Source organism: Acanthochromis polyacanthus, chromosome 21 (assembly GCF_021347895.1).
Source record: "Acanthochromis polyacanthus isolate Apoly-LR-REF ecotype Palm Island chromosome 21, KAUST_Apoly_ChrSc, whole genome shotgun sequence".
Classification (NCBI taxonomy): Eukaryota; Metazoa; Chordata; class Actinopteri; family Pomacentridae; genus Acanthochromis; species Acanthochromis polyacanthus.
This window is the reverse complement of record NC_067133.1, coordinates 24,799,319-24,805,655: the sequence shown is the minus strand read 5'-3', so window position 1 is coordinate 24,805,655 and position 6,337 is coordinate 24,799,319. Positions and strand designations below refer to the sequence as shown.

The following is a 6,337-nucleotide window of genomic DNA, read 5'->3' as shown; positions in this document are numbered from 1 at the left end:
TGCATCAGCATTCAACAGCACTTCTCTTCAGACAACCAACTAACTGAGAATCTGACTGACATCCTAGATCCAGCTGAAATGGGGAAGAAGTGTGTGAAATCCTTGCCACCTCACTACACAACCATGGATCTCGATGTTTCTTTGACAGCTGATGAGGTCTTGTATGTTCCTGCCCTGAATATCAACAGTCATCCTCATCCAATCTCCCATCCTCTCATCAATGTAATTGAAGAAGGCTACCAGTGGTTAGAGAGAGTAAGAAACCTTCTCGTGAAAGAGAATCTTGAAGCCGGAGAATGGATCTCATGGGCTGCATATTATGCCAGCATCACAGAGGCTACGTCACCTTCCCCATCCAAATTATACATGTTGCCACTGTTCTCAGAGTCGCCTACCAGCCCCGCTATGGCTTGGCATGGAATGAAAGTCCTCAGACAAACAATCAACTCCCTTAATCTAGGTAAGACACCAGTCATGGTAGCTGATCAACCACTTTTCACACTGGCTAAGAAACTTCAGTGGAAGTTTCCTCAGACAGAGCTTGGTGAAGATTCCTTCCTGGTAACACTGGGGCCAATGCATATCGAGAAGATGCTGTGGAGCGTGTCTGGTGACTGGCTGGATGGCAGTGGGTGGACTACAGCTCTTACCAATAGTGGCATCTCAACTAGTGGCAAAGTTCAGGCTTTCATTAATGTTCACCACATCTGCAGAACCCGATACATGCATCAGGTGTCTGTGGCTGCTCTCTATGTTTTCATGAAGAAGGCTCACGATCAGTACATGGAGAAGGCAACAAATCACAATGATGAGGTGAACAATTTCATCCCTCAGCCTTTTGATGAATGGCTCAAGATTCTGTGTGCCTCACAACCACAAGCAGATTTCTGGTTCAAGTCCATGAAGCTGGATCTTCTCATTCTTCAGGTAAGATAAGTTCAAATTGTTTGTCTCATTCACTCTGCTATCCAATTCCTTCTCCTAGCATTTCATATGAATTTTTCAGTTTGTCAAGTCCTGTCGCTCAGTAGACTTCTACCTCTACATGGAGACACTTGATTCTCTGATGCCATGGGTATTTGCACTGGATCATACACACTATGCCCGGAACCTACCCATCCATCTCCGTGATATGGCTACACCAGAAGAACGGCATCCTGCTCTGTTTGTGTAGTTCCAGAGTGGTCACTTCATGGGGCAGCAGTCAAGACGAGTGTTCTCCATGATCCCCCATGACCAGATGCACAAGCAACTAATTGATTGGCTCAAGACTCATGGTGGTGTCATAGAGAACCTGGATGACCCAGACACAGTTCACAGAGAGCAGGTTGTTCGCCCTGAGCTGGCTTGCCTTGTCCGAGAATTCGAGGGATCAAAGGAATCAGATGAACAGAGGCACCATGAACAGTACCCAAAATTTCAAAATGATTATAAGGTCCATTTCTGTTGTATTGCAAATTGAGAGATAACTATGCATTTCAGTGGTCTGAATGATATGTATTTTTTTTTTATCTTTATTTTCAGACTGATGTACTGGCCCTGGTGGATGCCTTTGAGGATCTGGGAAATCCCTTCATGGAGGATAGTGGGGATTTAGATGAATCAGTTGTCATGCCCCCAGATGTGGTACACAGTGTAAGGGAAGTGAAGAACATTGGAATGAAAAGATACACAGTATTTGTTGACAAACGAGTCAGGTCACAAGAAGAGGCATTCACAGCTCCAATACCACTCACCAGGCTGAAGTTGTTCAAGGCTCCATTTTCCCAACGATGCAACAAATCAGAAGTGGCTGTGGTCAAAGACCAACAAGCAAAAGTGACCCAACTTTTGCTGGCTGTTCATTCTGGTTGCAAAATTGATGAGAGAGTGTTTTCACATGAAAGTTCTCCCCATCCACCTTCACTCACTCGGAAGGGAAAAATGCATCATGGAAACAAGAGTGAGATTCTAGATTGCATTGTACCCAGAGATTTGGACAACCACAGACCAGTGACAACTGCAGCTGTGCTAGATGGTGATGTCCTTGTTCAAATGCTTCGTCCTGGAAGTGCCGTGACCATTGGACAATATTTCACAGATGTGTTTGCTCCATACATCCTTTCCTGGTTTGAAAGAAATGACTGTGTTGATATTGTCTGGGATGTCTGCTCAAAGACAAGTCTAAAGTCCGGAATTCGGGAGCAAAGAGGCACCGATGCAAGAAGGAGAGTTGCTCTCTCAGCCAAAGTTCCTGGCAACTGGGCTTCCTTCCTACGAGTGGATCTGAACAAGAAGGAGTTGTTCATGGAGCTGGCCAAAAGTTTGACTCTCAGGACACTTCCACAGGTATTGATGCAAAAACTAATAACTTATATCTTGAATTGTTCTGTGACATGCAGTAGCCAATACAACTGACTTCACTGGCATATCCTCAGTTACACTCAGATATCATATCTGTCTTGTTCCAGGGAAGGGAGCTCTTCACTACTATGCTTGAGGACTGTCTAAGTTCACCAGCTAGCACTGACACTGATGCACTGGCCCCATGCACACATAAGGAAGCCGATACACGGATCTTCATATATGTGGCTGCAGCTGCTGTTGCTGGACATCGTCGAGTGATTGTTCGGAGCAGTGATAGTGATGTTGTAGTACTGGCCATTGCCACCTTTGTAGCCCTTGGACAGAAGATCGACGAACTCTGGATTGCCTTTGGAGTACGGCGACACTTCAGGTACAGATCATTTCATTCTTTTAGCTCTGATTTCATCAGACCAATCAATAACCATTTTTCTTTTACCAGGTATATTCCAGCACATGCTATTGCTCACAGTCTTGGACCATCCAAGGCAATGGCACTGCCAGCATTTCATGCCCTAACAGGGTATTTTTTTTTTTTTTTTTAAATCCCGTTCACTGTGTTCCTTACAGTGTTGTTTTGTTTTCCAGGTGTTCTATCCAGGAACACGGATTCACCCATTAGAGGAGTCTTTGTTACAATCACTGAGACACATTCAGTGCACAATTATTTTCCATTTAACATTTTTATTTATTATACATTACACTGTAGAAACCAGGTTTTACTTTGACTTAGGAAGACTTTTTAATTTTCAGTAAAAGCGAATTAAACTGACCATGAGTTAATGTCATGCACAGACATTTTGGGGAGCAGGTGCTCAGTGGAAAAAAGGGAACTTTGTGCAGTGTGTAGAACATTAGGCTAGGTTAAACGGGAATTTTTTACATTATCTTCAAGTTAAAAATATTATTAAGAAAAGAATCCCAACACTTCAAAGCACGCTCCGGCCGCCGGCATTAGCTGAAGCAATCATAAAGCTTTCTCCGACAACAACTAAAACCCTCTCTAAAATATATAAGTTACTCTTAAGCACTGATACAATACATTTACCTATCTCTAAATAGGAGTCAGATCTATCTATATCTCCGGAACCAGACTTCGGGACTCAAATTTGCGATAATGCATTTAAAATGACAAAACACACAAACTTACAACTCATCCAATACAAAATCCTCCATAGAACACATATTACTCAATATATGATGAACAAAATGGGATTCTCCGACTCCGACATCTGTCTCCAGTGCTCCCAGAACACTGCTGATACTTATTTTCATGCTCTATGGCTGTGCACCCCCGTAAAAAATTTCTGGACCAACGTCTCAGAAAAGCTTTCCGCAATCTTAAACTGCAGGATTCCTTTATCTCCAAGTCTGTGTTTACTCGGCGACTTAACAACAACGGACCTACCACGCAAACAATCTCAATCCTTACTTGTAGCCCTCGCCGTTGCCAAAAAAAACAATCCTTGTTAACTGGAAAAATAAGCAATCTCTGAACATTAATCTCTGGTTGAACCTCCTAATAAACCACATTTCAATGGAGAAAATCTCTGCTTCAAATAAAAATCAGTTGTTAAATTTTATACAAACATGGTCACCGTATGTTAACTCCCCTAACTTAAACCTGGTAACCTGACTCTGCCTGTTAGCGAGAACCACCACATCACCCCAATATATGTTGCTGCTTATGTATGTTGGCATTGCGTAACTAATGATTGTCTTCAGTTAGGAACCCAGTCGCTGTCAGCAGGATCGAGCGGGCCGTATCAACGACAACTTACAGTCAACAACTCCCCAGGTGTATGGGGGGGGCACTGGGCACGCGCGCACCTCCCTCCACCTGGCTGGGTGGGGCCCCGTGGGGGAAGTGGGGCTGTGGGCCGGTGGGGCGCCGTGGGGGTCTGCTATGGTCCGTTCTGCTGCGCGGGCCTTGGGGCTCTGGCTGTGTCGGGGGGGGGCCGCTCCGGGCTACTGGGCTGGGTCTCCGCTTGGTGGCTCCTGCGGGGGGGCTGGGTGAACCTCCTTGGGCTGGAGGAGACAGCTCCCTCCTTTTGGTGGAGGTTTTCATGCATGCCAGACCCACCACACCGGCACCTACCCAAACTCAATAGAGTTTGTTCCTCCGGTTACTGAGTCAGTGGAGGTTGCTGGGTTAGTGTCTGTGGATCTCACTCTGCTTTATCTATCCTTCTTGTGGCCTCCTGACATCTTCATGATTGATCCAGTTGGGACTTTGTCGTATTAGGTGTTTGTGAAGGGTTTCAGATTTGTAAATGGTTTTAAGGTGTGAATTAAAGAGTACAAACAAATAAAATGCACCTTTTCTCTTAGAACACTGTCTATGCCTCACCTTTCTGTCTGTCCTGTGTTTGTTCTATGTTTCTCTTGGGTGTGCACAGCCCTCAATGGCATAATGTAGGAAACAGCTTGAAATAAACATGATAGGTTAATTTGCCATGAGGACAGGTGATGGTCACAGTCACAAAGAAGAAAAAAATTGCACATGAAGCTTAAGCAATGGCACCATAGGTGGTTGGTGTCATTTTTGAGCGGACTTGCAGACAAAAAAAAAAAAAGAAAGAAAAAAGAACATTAGGCTACAACAAGGCAGAAAGCTACTTTTTCCTTTTTGTTATTTAGAAATAAGTCCCAGCAAGTGTTGCCTCTACCTAATGTAGGGTAATAGTAAAGGTAGTGTCTACAGATACGGACCCGTACCCGTAGCCTGTGGCCTACGGATACGGCACTTTCCCTTACCATAAATATTAATTAGCCGGACATAAATATTAATAAACCGGCTGATGAACACGCTTCATGATTGGCTGGTAATCCGACGGACATAAATATTAATGAGCCAGCTACGCTAGCATCAACCTTTTAGTTCAGGGGCCACAGAAAGCCCAACTTCCCAATTTGATCTCAAGTGGGCCCCAGCAGGAACAACACAGCACAATAACCAATAAATCACCACAATTCCAACTTTTTCTCCTTTGTTTTAGTTTAAAAAAACACATTCTGAAAATGTTCACACTTAATTATCTTTTCACTAAACATTGTAAACACATTGAAATTTCTTAAGAAAAATCTCACTTTCAAAAGTATTAATCCTCAGTTTATCATTTACACCTTACAACTGACAGAGTGTCTACAAAGACACAAAACACTTAGTCACAGCTATCTGGAGCTGAACAATCTAGTATTTTACTTAATGTTGAAAACAACTTATCAAGTTCTAGAAATTATTTAAAATGTACACTTTTACAAATTGAATGCCTTTTCTGTAATTCTCTGTAATTTTTACCCTTTGCAAAGTCGGGCCGAAATGGATCATCTGGCGGCCGTTTTTGGCCTGCATGTTTGGCACCCCTGGAAAAATAATGGGAGTAGAAGAACCGAGGTGGTCACGTGATCAAGTACGCCGGTGTTCCAATTGCACATTAACGATGCGTTCTCACGTTTTCGGGAGCCCGTAGCGCACAACCATAGATATAGATATAGATATAGATATAGATATAGATATAGATATAGATATCTGTGGGCACAACAGCCAGCGCAGTTTGTGCGCCGTGAAGAACAGACGTTAATAGTTCAGCTACTTAGCTCCGCGTAGACGGACCTTTTCCTCCCAGTCACTCGCCCCCGCCTTGTCATGCCTCACTATTTGAGAATCACTGATACACAGTCTATGCTGCTGGCACGCGCGGTGTCCGCTCCTCGTGTTCACGTTACGCAGCCCAGTCTCATGGCCAAATGTCAAATACCTATGTTTGTCCACAGAACAAAACGTAACAGTCTCACAATAAAGGTCTGAAAATTGTAAAATGTTTACGTTTTTTTCACCCTATTATTTTCTATTAGCCTGACGACAGGTCACGTGACTGCTTGCTGCAGGCCTCTCAAAATGAAAACATGGCGGCCTTTCCTTTCATTCTCTGTGGAAAATGCATTATTTCAAGACAGTTTGGACTTAAAAAAAGCATTTTGGTGACATTTC

General features: G+C 43.6%; 1 protein-coding gene across 1 annotated transcript; it reads left to right on the top strand.

Annotated features, from left to right (window-relative positions):
* The first annotated feature begins 900 nt into the window (after positions 1-900).
* Positions 901-4,676, top strand: LOC127531687 (uncharacterized). Its single transcript, XM_051941519.1, has 3 exons — positions 901-927; positions 1,525-2,328; positions 2,451-4,676. The coding sequence occupies exons 1-3, from the start codon at positions 901-903 to the stop codon at positions 2,886-2,888; spliced, it is 1,269 nt and encodes a 422-aa protein (XP_051797479.1). The 3' UTR covers positions 2,889-4,676.
* The last annotated feature ends 1,661 nt before the right edge of the window (positions 4,677-6,337 follow it).